The sequence below is a fragment of the Toxotes jaculatrix genome, chromosome 21 (genome assembly GCF_017976425.1).
Source record: "Toxotes jaculatrix isolate fToxJac2 chromosome 21, fToxJac2.pri, whole genome shotgun sequence".
Taxonomy (NCBI): domain Eukaryota; kingdom Metazoa; phylum Chordata; class Actinopteri; family Toxotidae; genus Toxotes; species Toxotes jaculatrix.
Window position 1 is genome coordinate 18,426,926 of NC_054414.1, and position 14,848 is coordinate 18,441,773.

The 14,848-nt window shown below is 43.0% G+C and overlaps 1 protein-coding gene across 2 annotated transcripts in view; it reads left to right on the forward strand.

Annotated features, from left to right (window-relative positions):
- The first annotated feature begins 257 nt into the window (after nt 1-257).
- The window catches only part of LOC121200970 (Snf2-related CREBBP activator protein), a 30,043-nt gene continuing 15,452 nt past the window's right edge, over nt 258-14,848 (forward strand). The window contains exons 1-16 of one of the 2 annotated variants that reach the window (XM_041066491.1): nt 258-460; nt 2,515-2,591; nt 2,976-6,172; nt 6,843-6,884; nt 7,235-7,498; nt 8,331-8,516; nt 8,743-8,883; nt 9,108-9,300; nt 10,142-10,311; nt 10,941-11,034; nt 11,207-11,296; nt 11,511-11,684; nt 11,870-12,096; nt 12,310-12,487; nt 12,675-12,811; nt 13,007-13,176. In XM_041066491.1, the coding sequence (XP_040922425.1) occupies nt 3,215-6,172; nt 6,843-6,884; nt 7,235-7,498; nt 8,331-8,516; nt 8,743-8,883; nt 9,108-9,300; nt 10,142-10,311; nt 10,941-11,034; nt 11,207-11,296; nt 11,511-11,684; nt 11,870-12,096; nt 12,310-12,487; nt 12,675-12,811; nt 13,007-13,176 (5,024 nt within the window). In that variant the 5' untranslated portion in view covers nt 258-460; nt 2,515-2,591; nt 2,976-3,214. The remainder of the gene's footprint in view (nt 461-2,514; nt 2,592-2,975; nt 6,173-6,842; nt 6,885-7,234; nt 7,499-8,330; nt 8,517-8,742; nt 8,884-9,107; nt 9,301-10,141; nt 10,312-10,940; nt 11,035-11,206; nt 11,297-11,510; nt 11,685-11,869; nt 12,097-12,309; nt 12,488-12,674; nt 12,812-13,006; nt 13,177-14,848) is intronic. The other variant, XM_041066493.1, reaches the window with a different exon arrangement.

The window sequence follows — 14,848 nt, forward strand, 5'->3', positions numbered from 1 at the left end:
CACAGTCTGTTAATGTAATTGTTAGACGTTGATGTGAAAATAAGCGGATTAACTTGCAATAATGAATTAATTGGTCCCGTGACAACTAAGTAAAATATTACTTGTTTATAGTTGTACACTCATCAACGACTGAAAATAACATAAAGCCAGAAATATCAACATTTCAAGTGGCGCGCTTGTCCACCTCTCGCGAGATTTCCCGGTACTCAGTACTTTGTCAGCAGCAGCGGTCCTCCACCATTTCGCTGCGTAAAGTCTCCTCCCCGCGACCGCTACATTCTGCGCCGAAACCCAGTCTCTCCCGGTCCGTATTTTAACTTCTTCCCACAGACCTAGTGGTACCTCGTTGGGTACCGGGAGACAGTTTGGATTACTGGCATTACGGATTGAGTGCGATTTTACGCGGATGACGACTCCTTCAACGAGAATTTAGTAAAAGAAAATTGGTCGGAAATTTCAGGTAGGTGGGAACTTAAGATGGCGGCCTTGAGAGGGAGGGGGGCAAGGAGGAAGTAACAGGGAGACTCGAGGGGGGCTCAGAGAGACAACAGGATACAATCAGACTGCATTTCACTAGGTGATTATAGTTTTAACGGACTACGTTGAAATTTGTTGACACTACGCTGGACCAAGACAGGGCGGTGAAATAAGAATTCGCAACAGCAATTTAAACGGAACTTAGCGATATAAATTAGGTTCAAACTATCATTTCCTTGCTGTCGCTTCTAAAGAGCTAGTCTTGGTGGGGCAGTGCGGGTCCCCCTAAATCCCCCGTGTAATCATTGCAAAATTTATATGGAACTTTCTAACATTGTTTTTTGCTTTTTTTGTATATTTAGAAAGAAAGTATTGGTTTTTAGGGCTTAAAACCGAATATTTTTTAACGAATTTATTTTCGTTAAAAGAGATTTGACCCCACGCAATGACGTCACAAGTGATTGTCCCCCTCTGTAGTGCATGCAGAAGCGGGTTTTAATGCGACTTTTCGGGTGTTTTTGTCTCCCTGTGAAGTAACTTATCAAATGTGTCGGCACAAATAAAGGGGCTCCTTTACAAGCTGGAACATTACATAACTGCGGGTGGGATGTGGCGCTTGCGCATCAAATGAACGCACCCTACTACTAACTCTTCCAGCTTGCTAGTTAGCAGCAGTGCCACCCAAGCAGTGTTATTGTGGGAGCTAACGTTAGCTAGCTAACCATACTAGCCAAACCGGTGTTGTGTCGAAAAATCAGTTCCCTCGGTGATTAGTGTTTCCCATTTAACACAACCCGAACCCTGGTTTATTCCTGTGTCAAACCAGCCGCTTTTTGCGATCCGTAACCTCAGCAGAACCTCACCCTAATCCCGAAACAGTTACCTGTCCGGCGCCTAACCATAACCTAATCTAAACCGTAACCCCAGCCGCACAGGGCAGCGGTTCAGGGGACACAATTCGAAGGGGAAACGGACCTCGATGCAACACAGGCAACGTTAGGCGTTAGTATTAACCACTTATTTCTGTGGCTTTTATTTAAAAAAAAAAAAAAAAGATTCCATTGCCACGCTCAGGAATGAAAAGTCGATTCACATTTCATCTCATCCACGCAACCACTGCACACATAACTACCGAAGGAAGGTGTATTTTCTCAAGGTAGATAATTACCTACAGATCCACGAAGGCTACGACTGGCCACAATGAATAAAATGTACATTGATGAGAACAAAATGAATGAGTGGAGGCCCGCGCGTTTGGTCACCGGCTTTTAGCTTGAGAGCGCATGTTGCAGAATTCCTAACACCTTCCTGTGGGCGACTGCAGCAAATGCTACTTGGAGCTGGCTAACGTTTAATGCAGCTTCACGGAGTATAATTTTTTATTACTGCTGCAAGATAACGCACTCAAACACAGCCAGATTTACCAGCTCTCCAGCCCTAGCACAAGTTGACTAGCTTAGCGCTCTGAGTTCTGCTGCTGCTCTCGTGACGTGACATGCTGCTCATCGTCCCTCACACTGTAATATTTTTGTTTACTAATTACATATTTAATTAAGTTAATTCTAGCCTTATTTCTTTTATTGCAAAAGTCACAGTTATTATCCTCACATAGTTGCAGCATAGGAGGAAGCATTCCAACCCCTTACTCAAGTAAAAGTATGTAAATATACCCTGGAAAATTAACTTAAGATAATAAAAGTACTCAGAAAAATTGACACTGGAAGTGTTGTGCTATTATATATCATGAAATCATTACAACTCAAGCATTAAAAGCAGGATTTTACTGTTGTAGATGGTTGAGATGGGGATAATAACTATTTGTATATGATTTCAAATGTTTATTCTCATTATGGATTAATCTCCTGATTGTTGTAAATTAAAAATGATAATGAAGGCAAAGCAGTAATTTGAAATATTCAACATTTTTGCAACTCACCACATTAGAGTTTTTAATTGTGAAGTGGAGAGAGATGTAGTTGCTTACTTGATTTCAGTAAAATGTTATCATCTGTTTCCTTTTTTTTTTTGCTTCCTCAGAATATGTCGAGGGGACCCTAATTTCAGCATCCTGGAAGTAGAAAGCACAGAAGATCTGTGTCTCACACCACAGACAGGTGAGAAGCTGTTGCTTTGCACACGTATTTGGTCGGTTCTGAATCTAACATTCTGTCCAACGTTTGATGACTTGCTTATGCACCTTCTTTTTTACTTAAGATTTAAGATGAGTATTTTCTACAAAATTATTTTGACCTAGATGTAGATGTGTGCTGAGCCTTTCTGCCTTTTGTAAGACAGTGAGTCGGATGGCTGGTGGGCGGTGAGGAGAATACCATGTACTGTATTTAAATTTTTTTTAAAAACACAGTAACAGCACAGTGACTACCTTCGTTACCTCGACAAGAATTTTTGTGTGTGCTAAGTTACTTTGTTGTCACTCTTCTTTTTTTAATCTTTCCAAAAAAATTGCCCACTTTGTTAATAACCTGTATCACCTCCAGGTGCAGTGTGTAGCCGGGGCAGCACAGAGGAAGGAAGCTCTGGGGAGGAGGCGGTGCGGCAGCGTGCCTCTCCGGCTGTGGATTTGCTGGGTGGCAACCCCCAGGCTGCACAGAATGTGGCTGGGGAGTCACCTCGGCATGCCCCGCAGCCGGTCGCAGCTGCCCCCCGCCCAGTCCCTCCGCTCACCAATCCGTCCACTGTGCCATTGCCGGAGAGCAACGATTCTGCATTCCTCGACATGGAGAACACCCCTCCAACATCACTGCCTGAGACTCTCCCGATCAGCAGTGACTCTAAGGACAGTGTCACAGAAGAAGTCCCAGCTGAGGAGAGTGTTGCCGAAGTTGTCGGAGTTGCGAGATCCTTGCCAACATCCCTTACTGAGGACTGTAGTTCCTCTGCTGAGACGGAAAGGCTTCCAGCTCCCTTTTGTCCTCCCCTCTCCTCAGATGCACAGATTGACAGCACAGTGCAGGAGTTGCAATACGGGTCACAAACTGATAAAGAGAAAAGCCACTCAAATAGTGAGACGAACCAGATTCAGCCACTTAGAGAAAGTGCTGGACTTGTGGTTATTACGGGGACAAAGGAGAAACAGTCTGTCAGATTGGAATATAAACCAGAGACTGGAAAAAGCATGGAACTTGTTGAAAAAGAGCAGACAGGCGGAAATATTTTCCCACAACCCCTATCTCAAATCAGTTTCACAGCCTCGTCTCCCTCTGTCCCACAATCAGGTGTTGGTTTTAAACTCCCAAACACCACAGAGCATGGAGCTATGGAGCAGTCTGACAGGGATTCACTTGTCCATGCAAAACAAGGCAGCCATATACCTCCGTCAGGTGTCCCGGAACAAGCAGGTGGTCACCAGGACTCAAAATCTTCTCCGCTCCCTTTACCCTCCTCTGACAATAGCGAGATTAAACAAACTGACCTGTCAAAAACACAACCTGAAAGCATCAAGGAGATCTCAAATGATGCCAGAGAAATACAGAAATCAAATTCTCTGGAGTCAGTTGAGACATTTGAGCATGTTAAAGCGCTTGTTGAAACTTCTCACAAAGAAACACAACCTCCTTCAGCTGAAATACTTGAGACCCCAAAGGCAAGAGAAACACTTCATGGATTATACTCTTCTGGAAAAGGAAGATCAGAGTCCAGCAGCACAGCCGACAGAGAAGACGGCAACATCCAGACAAGCAGTGATCCCCTTGAAGGAGAACAGGTGGAGAGTAGCAGAAGGGAAGAACAAACTGACACAGCGACCTCCTCATCTGACTTTACAATGCTGCCAGAGTGCTCTTCCACACAGGAGAGTTCCTCAAAACCCTCTGCTGCCCCTCCTCTGTTTGACACAGGCATAGTTGTCTCACTGCAGGCGGGGCCGGTTGTTGAAGCAGAAACGTCCCATCCCTCTGATCAAGTCCCCACAACAGAGACGCCACTGGTTGCTGAGCTTGCTGAGGCTCAAGAAGTTGTGGTTGTCAGAGAGGAGGCTCATATCAGTGAGGACTGGTCTAACATGCGCCTGAATCAGAGTTACCTCCTACAACGAGAGGATGGAAGTGTCTGCGAAGCTGCCATCGTTAACGAGCTGAGTTCTGAACTTTCTGCCGGAGAACCAAAGCTGTATGAAGAGAGAGTTCAGTCAGACATGGAGTTAGACTCGCAACCGGTGGAAGTGTATGAGTTTTGCGTGGAGGAGGTTGCTGAGGAAACGGTGTGTGCCAGTAGTAGTGCACAGATAGCTCACTCTCCGGGATACGAGGTGAACCTGTTCAACGCGTTACTAGAAAACTCTGATGAGTATACTGTCAAGCAGAATCTAGAGATGCACCTTGGAACATCTATTCACACAATTAATGAAAGTGACACTGTCATCATTTCCCAGCAGCCTTTGCCTTCATCACAGGATGCGAATCAAATACAGACTGGCTCTAACAATAATTCTCATAATCTGTCCATACAAAACACAAGGGTAGCTGCTGTCGGCCAGCATTTGGTATTAGATGCTAACCAGGCTGTTCAAGTTGCGAACTCAAGTGAGGTTTGTTTAGTTGAAGTAGCTGCTGTTACATCTGACTCATTCGCTGTTGAACAGACAGGCACCAGCGAACAAATTGTGACAACCTGTTCACAGGTCAGTGCAGCAGTCTCAGACCAAACAGAGGTGAGTGATTCTCCTGTAATTCAAACAGCTCCCCAAAAACAGGAAGCAGCTGGTTCATTATCTCTCATATGCCCAGTGGTTACTGGTGAAGACGGAGGGATGCAGTCGTCCGTTGCTGTTTCAGTGCACGTTTCTCATGTAGAAAATCAGACCCTAGGAGTCACTGTTGTAAGTGCCACAAAGCCTGAGGCCTGTGTTTCTTCACATGAAGGGACCAAAGAAACCCCTGCTTTGACAGAGACTCCATCACAGAATATTCAGAATGTTGCTGTGCCCACAGAAACCAAACCAGAGGCTTTCCACACCGCTCACACTTCTAGTATTATAAATCCAAAGCTGCTCCTTCTCAACCCAGGAGAAAGTCCTCTCCTGAAACACCCATCCTCCCTTTTGGCACAGGTGTCCAAGCAACAGAATGCGGCCAGCAAGCTGGCCAATGCCCACAGCTCTTGGTCTGGCACAGTGTCTGAGGAGTGCCTTCCCCAAACTGTCGCAGCAGCAGACTCTTTATGTGCGTCTGTGGCCCTTAGCAGCCAGAAAGATCAGGCGCAGTGCTCTGTCAATAAAAATTCTGTGACGGCAGCTCCGCCCGTGAAGGTGCAGCAGCCTCTTACGAGCGGTAACATCACACTTCAGCTTGATCAGACTGCATCTGTCTCCCCCACAAACAAATCTGACATAGAGGCCTTAAGTGTTACTAAAACCTCAGCAAATGAAGCTGCATCCCAAGATGTCACACCTATCAGTGCCACCCCACCTACAATCCCTCACACCCTTCACATGCTCAAAGCGTCAGTGGAAAGGGAAGGTACAGGATCCACCTGTCCTAATGACCCCATCAGCCAACCTGACTCCCTCTATGTGGAGGACGAGAGTGAGGACATGGAGCAGGACGAACCAACGGGAGAACCTGAGGCTCACGAGGTCACTTCAGGACATGTTAGCAGTCCGGAGGAAGGCAGCGATGATGAACGTGACGTGGACAAAACTGAAAGTGAAATGGCTACTCCCAGCTCGCCACACAAGGTACTTTTATGAGGAGTGGTTTCGGTTTATTAAACTGATTTTTATCAGAGGCTGAGGGAGCTGCAGATGAGGGTAGAAGGAGGAGAGAAAGTTTTGGCAGTGTTGTGGCAGGAAGGCAGGAAAACAATAGACGGGTTTGAAAATTAGTGTCTGCATCAGGAGAAGAAAAGATAAACAACATGACATACTGACGCATTTGTCCTTGAATGCCAAGAGGACGCAGTTGTTTCAATATTGACTAAACAAAGAGATGAAGTGAAAACAGTGTTGATAAATGTAAAATCTGTATCTGGGCTTCTTGATCATACTGAAGTATGTTCATGAGCTGTCACTTGCTGTATCTCCCTCAGCCCTTTAGGTAAAGTTGATTTTACTTTGTAATCAGAAGGATGTATTGAATGCCACACTGAAGTGTTTCCACACAGTAGCTTAAGAGTTGGTTGGGTCACACTATGGCTGTTAAACGATATACCCATCATGTCAGTATGCGTCTATGAGTCATATCAGGTATGCTGGCATGTTTTCACTGTCTAAATATGGCATCAGTCACCATTCTACCCATCCTTCTGCATGTAGTCCATATTGATGTAACTCGTGAACAGTGTTTTTGTTATTTAGTGATTTTTATTTCTTTAAGTTGGCCGCATGCTAAGCCATGTGTGTTTTCCAGCATGGACAGAGCAGGACAGACAGAAAGGCACTGTTCCTTAAGGTAAGTGGTGGTTGTGAGACACCCAGATAGGCTGCCTTTAACAGGAAATTCACAAGCACATTGTAGTCAGGCACTGTCTCTATCAATGACGTGGAGTATTCTGACTTAAGAGGGCGTTTCTTTCACTTCAGCTATTTTATGATTGCAAATCTGCATGAGAAGAAAGCTGACAGAAAATCCAGTTGATGGCCAGTTTGTAATTCTGGAGCATGTTTGCATTTGCTTCTATAAAAACTTGCTCTAACCTATTTCATGCATGTGGCTTTTACCTTAGTTAAACACATTGCTTTCACCTTCATCAGTCCATGTTTTTAAGTATTTCCTTTTCATTCTTCTACTTTGGCCTCCAGGTACGGCAGTGGATCGCAGACAGGGTCACCGTGAATTCATCTCCTTTTTCGCCCTCCACCTCCTCATCCTACCCTAGCCCCTCACCCAGCAGTGATTGGTCCACCCCACGACGGGAGAGGTCCTCACCTCTCCGGGGTCCCCATGGCAAGTTCGTTTCTCCTTCCTCTGTCGGTGGCTACAATTCTTCGTCTTTCTCTTCTGATCAGACTCCTCAGCGGCCCCGTGGAGAGCGTCACACAGACATGGCAGAGCTGGCAAAACACGTGAGTGAAGCTTTAAGATACAATATGTAAAACACTGTAATAATGACTGCTAGAAAAACTAACCAAGTTTAGAGAATCGTAAAAATCTAAATATGACATTGTGAAGTTAATATTCCACAATGTGGTCTGAGGTGCCATAAAATGCTGTCAGCGTGACTGAGTGTAATTGTTCACTCACAGATTATTTGCTTCTAATGCCTTGAATAAGTTGCTCTAGGAGTCTGAAATTTAAATTACATAAACAAGTAGCTCTATGTTGGCAAAAAAAACTTGGTTTGCTGCAGAGAATTTAAACTTCCTGGAGAGGGGCAGTAATTAGTATGCAGACAAGACACTTGGTTGTGAATAGGACTTTTCCAGAAATACCCTCTGTTTTTTTGTGTGCATTTTATTACTTTAATAATTCAGAAGAGTCCCTCAAGCCTCAGACCTAAGACTTTAAGCTCCCAATCTGTAATTTTGGTGGCTCCTCCTTCGTACTCTGCCTCTGCCCTATTGGATTATACTGGAGAGCATACAAACTGAGAGCTATGTGGAACTCTGCAGTGAATAATCATCAAAAATGTTGTGTACATGTGTTGAAGACCCTCTGTACTGCTACTTTTACTATTTGCCTACATTCTGATTCTGGGTGTCACTTGATCTGGAATTGACTTTTGATTCAAAACTGATTCTTGATTCAGTAAATAGAAATGGAGGCACCATTTAAGCTAGCCGGTCTTGATAAAGGTCACTGTCACAGACAGATTCGTTTGTTGACGAAGAACACTGTGTGTAGCACACTCATGTCTCTGCAGGATTTACTGAGCGGTTTGTTCTCTGTGTGTCGTAGGAAGCAGACATTGAGCATCGAACCCAGGCACTGAAGCGAGAAGGCTTCTGGTCAATGAAACGTCTCACCCGCCTGACAGAGCCGCCTCGACCCAAAGTTCACTGGGACTACCTGTGTGAGGAGATGCAGTGGCTCTCTGCTGATTTTGCTCAGGAGAGGCGGTGGAAGAGAGGGGTGGCTAGAAAGGTAGGTTAACTTAATCAGTGCATAAGTTAAAGTAGTCAAACATCACGCATACATGTATACGCACAGATGTAAACGTGTGTTTCCTACCTACACGTGTGAACGTGTTTTTTTTTAACCTCATGTTTTTATTAGCTTGCCTGAAAAATTAGATCTACTATAGCTCTGCTGTATTTCTGATGGTGCACACTGTATATGTTCTAGATGTGTTCTGTTGATATGTTATTAGGTGGTACGAATGGTGATGCGGCATCATGAGGAGCTGAGGCAAAAGGAAGAAAAAGCCAAGCGAGACGAGCACGCTAAAATCAGGAGAGTTGCCTCTTCTATCGCAAAGGAAGTCCGGGCTTTCTGGAGCAGTGTCGAGAAGGTACAGATGATTCACAAAAACCCAGTAAACAAAACATTCTGGTTCTGGTGCTCAGCTGTGGAATCTGATGGGATCACAGTCTGCATTTGATTGGTTTTGTGCCTTTTTCAGACAGAAATACACATATATTGACTCAACAAGTTGATTTATTAACTGTTGTGTTTATTATTCTTGCTTCATTATAGCTTGTTAACAGTGGTGATGTCTTATCTTTTTCCATGGAGGTGGTGCAGTACAAGCAGCAGTCCAGATTGGAGGAAAAGAGGAAGAAGGCTTTGGACCTTCAGCTGGACTTCATTGTTGGACAAACAGAGAAATACTCAGACCTCCTCAGCAAGTCACTCGCACCCACCAGGCCAGCTGAAACCGTCCCTCTGACTCCCCAGAAATCTCTGCCACCTCCTGTTGATGAGGATGGTGAGAAGCTTTCCTTTAACATAAAACCTGTGCCTTATAAATAGAACTTACTGTCTCAGTGTTATAGTACTGACAGTACTTTCAGAGCTGATTCATTGGTTCACATGGGGACGTTGTCATAGCTACACACCAATGACTGAATCTTCTTAAGCATGTACTGAGGTAAAATGGAAACAAAGGTGTTTTTCATTGTCAAGGTTGTTGCATCTTTGAGAGAATCATTCTCATATTTCTGTGAAAATCCCACCTGATTACCTGAGCTCAAATGCTTCCTGGTTTGACTAAGACGATGTTAAGTCTCATATCCCAATAAAATTGTCGTTGCACAACCACTCAAAGGTACCGTATCTAGCACTGCTTGGCAACCGACAGGCGTGAAACTCTTCAAACTGGTTGGACCGGTCTGCTGCCATTATTACCAATGGCAGTTGATTCCCAAAGCGTGGATGTGAATAGGGACTTCAGTTTAAAGGTTTATTCAGATAGAGGAAGGAGGTGGTTAATTTCTCTCCCTCTGTAGTCCAGGTCCCACCTTCAGCTTATTGTCTGACACAGTTTTGCGGTGGTGAAGTGCAAACACAGTCTCATTAAACATCAACAATCTCCATTGCTGAAAGACAAGACAATGTCCTCTGATTTAACCAAGTGGCTTCCTGAAGTACTTCCTGGATTTAGCATGTTTGGCACCTTTGGTTCCCTACGAACCAGATCAGTCGAGATGTGACAGAATGTGTATTTGTTTATTTGTGATTCAAGAAGTATTTTGTTTTCATCTATATTATATCAGTGTAGTGAGGAAACGATCCTTTTCCAGCAAAATAAAAGTATTTTCGTTGTGCAGACAGGGACTTTGAGCCTCCATGTGAGGAGGAGGATGATGAGGAGACAATAGAGGTGGAGGAGCAGCAGGAGGGCAATGATGCCGAGAGCCATCGGAGGGAGATTGAACTGCTGAAGGAGGAGGGCATGCTGCCCCTGGACCAATTACTCAGCACCCTCAAACTGCCACAGGTACCTCCATAAGCCTGCCTGCACTGGGATTGTTACCTGTAACTGATATACCACTGAGCTCACTTTTAAGCTGTGCTGTTGTCACATGGTTTTATTAATTTTACATATAACTATAGAGCTCAGTTTTATTGCTGATTAGCACAGTGATACACAGACAAATACAAATATTATGAATTAAACCTGGAAGAAGAAAAGGAAAATTCTGTATTCTCATTTTAAATCTTTATAATACAGATTTGACATGTTTAATCACACAGGTGTTAAAAGGTTAAACCTGTTTTTTAAGCCACATATTTGCAGTAATTGTTGAATGACTGTAATTGGTGTAACTAGTCGACTGTTTCACTGCAGTATAGACTAAAACTACACTGGCACATCTCTAATGTCTATTAAATGCTTATATGGATGAAGCATATAACATGACTGATAACAGTTTTTGAAGTTTGCAGTCTTAAACAAAATGTTAAAAAAAACTTGAATTGTTGCTGAGAGTTTTTCTAGAAAAATATTAGTTGCCTCAATAAAACGACAGAATTAAGACTTTGAAGATGTTATTTTAAATATAATTATAAATGAATAACCACAGATGTTTGCATGTCATTTAATCACTGCATCACTGAATTACATAGGACTCAGGCTCAGAGGAAGAATGCTCCGATGAAACCTCTTCATCAGCAGAGGAGGAAGAGGAAGATGGGGAGTTCACTGCCAATGAAGAAGATGGTAAGATTGCTCTCAATACAAGATGTGTGTGTGTGTGTGTGTGTGTTGGGTGGGGGGGGGGTCACATCTTGGAAATAAGAGTAAAACACTGCACATTGCACAATTTCACTAAAACTGAAATTAGTGTCTATTATTGATCTCATATTTGTTTTCTGTTTCATCTCATTCTCAGCTGAGGATGAGGAGGACACGATAGCAGCCCAGGAGAAGGTGGAAGGAAATGTAGATCATGCAGAGGAACTGGATGATCTAGCCAAAGAAGGTTGGCTCTTTTGTCATATAGTATTTATAAGGAGGAATTACCTTCCTGTCAACTTAAATCTTAACTTGGGTGCAAACTACAAGGAGATATTACATCTGTATATGAATGAATGAATGACACTTCTTACTGCATATAAGCATTTTATTCATGTTTGGGGAAAAAAAAAACTGGAGCAGCAAACTTCTACCCTGACACGTCTCTGCTCCCCTTGTAGGTGATATGAGTATTGAGGAGCTGCTGGAGAAGTATAAAGGAGCTTATGCCTCCGACTTTGAGGCACCTTCTGCATCTGGTTCTAAAGCAAGCTCTGATTCTGAGGTGTCTGGGGATGAGGAGGAGGAGACTGAAGAAGATGAGAGTGATGTGGAAAGCAACACTTCCTCCTCAGGTATTAACCCACTCACAGGGAATCAAAATAATCTCATAGAAATTGTTTATCTGCTCAAACACTGACAAGCCAGAGATGTTTTGAAGTTTTGAGAAGGGAAATATTCCCTTCTGCTTGCTTTTTAATGCTTGTTTGCCATTTTTTATTACTGAAATAATTTCTTCTTTCAAATGTGTCCCTCTCAGATTCACCAGGGGACAGTGCAGAGGATGATGACAGTGAGAAGGACGAAGAGGAGAGTGAGGAAGAAGAGGATGACGATGACTGTGGAGATGAAGGGATGGAGGTCTTGCTGAAGGAGGGAGACCACAGCCCACCTTCCTCCAGCTCACGGCCAAAGAAAGAAATCAGCCATATTGCTGCTACAGCTGAAAGCCTGCAGCCTAAAGGCTACACTTTGGCTACTACCAAGGTGAGTCCTGAATATTTATAAGAATTCAGGATAAATAGATTTTAAGCTTTTTAGTGAGAGAAAAAACGTTAAAAATTAAACAGGTCTCTCTTATTTTAGCAGGAAAAGCCTCCAAAACATGAGTTTAAGACAGAAGACTGAGTCTAACCTAATCCTGAGCAGTTCTGGGCAATAGTCTTTTCAACTTTTTGTTTTTTTTTTTTTCAATTAAAGGTCAAGACCCCCATCCCATTCCTGCTTCACGGCACGCTGCGAGAATACCAGCACATTGGACTCGACTGGTTGGTCACCATGTATGAGAAAAAGCTAAATGGCATTTTGGCTGATGAGATGGGTCTGGGAAAGACCATCCAGACGATTGCTCTGCTGGCTCACCTTGCCTGTGAAAAAGGTAACAGACAGACTCATTATGCTTTTAGTGCTACTTACACATACAGCACTTCAATGTTATAGTTCATTTTAGTTCATAGTGATGGTCCTTTTGGAGTGCATCTCATATTTTTATACAGTAATTGAACTTTCTCTCCTTTTTTTATGTTCAGTTGCTGATATTTTGTCATTTGTTGTGCTTTGTTTAGGTAACTGGGGCCCTCACCTCATCATCGTCCCCACCAGTGTGATGTTAAACTGGGAGATGGAGCTGAAGCGCTGGTGTCCCGGGTTTAAAATCCTCACCTACTTTGGGAGCCAAAAAGAGAGAAAGCTGAAGAGACAGGTAATGAGTTCACTGGTTCGGAAGTGTTTTTCCTGCATTTGGCAAATTTCCAGTTAGTAATTGCTGCAATTGCTGAATTTCGATTTGATATATTTCACGGATATTGTAATGGTTGTCCTCCTAAAATGGACAAAAAAAATTAAAAAGTCAAATGATTTAAAAATACAAATGAAAACCATGCTTTTCCTTTCTCAGGGCTGGACGAAGCCGAATGCTTTCCACGTGTGCATCACTTCGTACAAGCTGGTGCTGCAGGATCACCAGGCCTTCAGACGCAAGTCTTGGCGGTACCTGATCCTAGACGAGGCTCAAAACATCAAGAACTTCAAGTCTCAGCGCTGGCAGAGCCTGCTGAACTTCAACAGGTCAGTAGAGCTGGGTATTTTGTATTCTCAGAAGTAGACCTGTGCAAACTGTCGGGCTCTAAACGAGTAATTAACGTAGCATCGCTGATGATTCAAGCATCCATAATTAAAGAGCACCACAAAGACGTTATTACTATTTTTAGAGCTGTCATTAAAGGAGCAGTTTGATATTTTTGGAAATGGGCTTATTTGTTTCCTTTCTGACAGTTAGATGAAAAGATTGACAGCACTCTCATGCCTGTACTGTACTGTGTGAGCAGGCGAGTCTTTTGTCTTAAGTTTGTTTTTGCTTTAAAGCTCAAACATGCTTCAGGATGTATGAGCTGTAGCACACAGTATGTACCCAGTGTAGTTTGTCCCTGCACTTTAAACAGAAATCCTGACATGCTGGAATAAAGGTCTGCTTTTCTGTTATACACCATAATAAATGTGGGATACTGTCACTCATTTACTGAAATATTAAGTCACTGTTAATGCACAGAAACAGGGAGATTTGTTAAAAAAAAAAAAAGTTTCCTTGGAAACTTCCAGAAGCACAAGTTTCACTTTTGTTTTTATAACAGACTGTTGTTAAATGGTTTGCTGTGATATCGTAGGAAAGAACAGCTGCAGATATTTGTGTAATTTCCAGATCGTTTCATCGATCAGTTATTTCGTTTTTAGTTTATTTTTTGCCCTGTTTAGTCTGGCAAAGATCGATATGTCTGTTTTCCCCCAAAAGCACTGTACACTGATATTAAAGAGCATGTTGCTCAGTGTGTGACATTATAACCCAGTAGACTGAGAAGATCATTGCTCCACTTCTCTTTTGGGGAAATCAGGCTTGTGGGTGGAAAATCTGAATAAGTATCATAAGCGAACATTGCGTACCACATAGTTTTGCACAAACTAGCAATGCCTATTGAAAAAACATCTCTGTGGCCTCTGTTGTGCTTCCAAGTATATTCAAGGATGCCTCTCTGTCTCATCTGTAAGCTGCTGCTTGTCACAGAAAGTCAGTGTGCACTCATGTGTAGAAAACATGCTGTCATTTGGTATTAGCCATGTTTGACTTTGAATGCATCCCCAAAATACAGCAGAGCACTGCTGAGTTTTCGGGGACGTATTCAAACTAAACGGTTTATCCACAGGCCAGAGGTGTGTGTGTGTATATGTGGATATGAAGGTTGACCAGCTAATTAACATTTGAAATGGGTTGTTATCAAAGTGGTTGTAGTCAGACTAACGAGCCATCTTTGGCGGGTGGTGTGGTCCAGCTGGTGGGATGTTTGTCACTGTTGCTCAGAGCTCCAAAGAAGTACTGTAGCTTAGGCACATGAGCACGCACACAGTTTTATTATGCACAAGCTTTCTCCTAAGGTATGCAGTGCAAATGGAGAGAGAGGGATCACTTAAGTGTTGTGTTTACATGGCCACTGCAGTGATAAGTCCAAATACAAGACCTTGCATTCAAAGCAGCTGTAGTCCACTGAGACACACAGTTTGGGCTGCAAGCATGGAAGGTCAGGGATAAAAATAAGGAGACACGTTTTTAAATTCCAAACAAATTGAAATACTCAGACGATGCTGTGAAAATTTATTCAGTAAGTTATTTTATTTTATGAATGTACATAATGTTAGATTAATTTGAAGATGTTTGTTTTCACATTGAAGCTATAATCAATATTTTTAA